Source organism: Pediculus humanus, genomic scaffold (assembly GCF_000006295.1).
Source record: "Pediculus humanus corporis 1103172107524 genomic scaffold, whole genome shotgun sequence".
Lineage (NCBI taxonomy): Eukaryota > Metazoa > Arthropoda > Insecta > Psocodea > Pediculidae > Pediculus > Pediculus humanus.
Genome location: NW_002987140.1, coordinates 1 through 610, shown reverse-complemented (window position 1 = coordinate 610; position 610 = coordinate 1). Strand labels below are relative to the sequence as shown.

At 31.5% G+C, this 610-nt stretch overlaps 1 protein-coding gene across 1 annotated transcript; it reads left to right on the top strand.

The window, feature by feature from the left end:
* Positions 1-202: 202 nt before the first annotated feature.
* On the top strand, positions 203-421 carry Phum_PHUM177020 (uncharacterized protein; the record flags this gene model as incomplete). The annotated part of the gene is made up of 1 exon (XM_002425102.1): positions 203-421. One exon carries the CDS (start codon positions 203-205, stop codon positions 419-421), a length of 219 nt encoding a protein of 72 aa, XP_002425147.1.
* Positions 422-610: the final 189 nt, after the last annotated feature.

Sequence of the window (610 nt, the reverse complement as noted above, 5' to 3'; positions counted from 1 at the left end):
GTTATTAAATAATAAAAATCAAAATATTTAATTTGGGGGGGTCAATTTAATAAAATTTGTCTGAGTAATTATATGAAAATATAATAATGATGATGATGATTTTGTGAGGAGGTTAGATGATGAATAATTAATTGAAAGTTATCACACATACCCCCCCCCCCCGTGTACCTTAAATGTTGGTCCACTTTTACTTTAATTTCAGATGTCGGTTGCGAGTGAGCCGACCCCTGGGTCTGGATGCCGACTAAGAGGCGGCAGCGCTTCGTCAAATAATTCTACGGCAACACCTCCAAATCAGGTTAAAAGAGGAGTTGCTGCGGGGCCCATTCATCAAAGGCCCAGACCCTGTCGTCTTTGCTGGTATTGCTGTTGCAGTTGTTCATGGTACGTAAAAAAAAAAAAAACAATAACTTTAGGATAATAATAATTTTTTTTTTTAAATTTAAAAATTTAAATTAATTTTTTTCTGTTTTTGTCTTTCTTTTCACGACTGCATTACAATTAAGTGTAAAAAATAAATCTTGGTAAGATTTCCCGCCATTTTTTACTCTTATTTAAATGATTTAAATGATTTTTATTTTAATTTAAATGAAAAAAAAAAAAAAATATT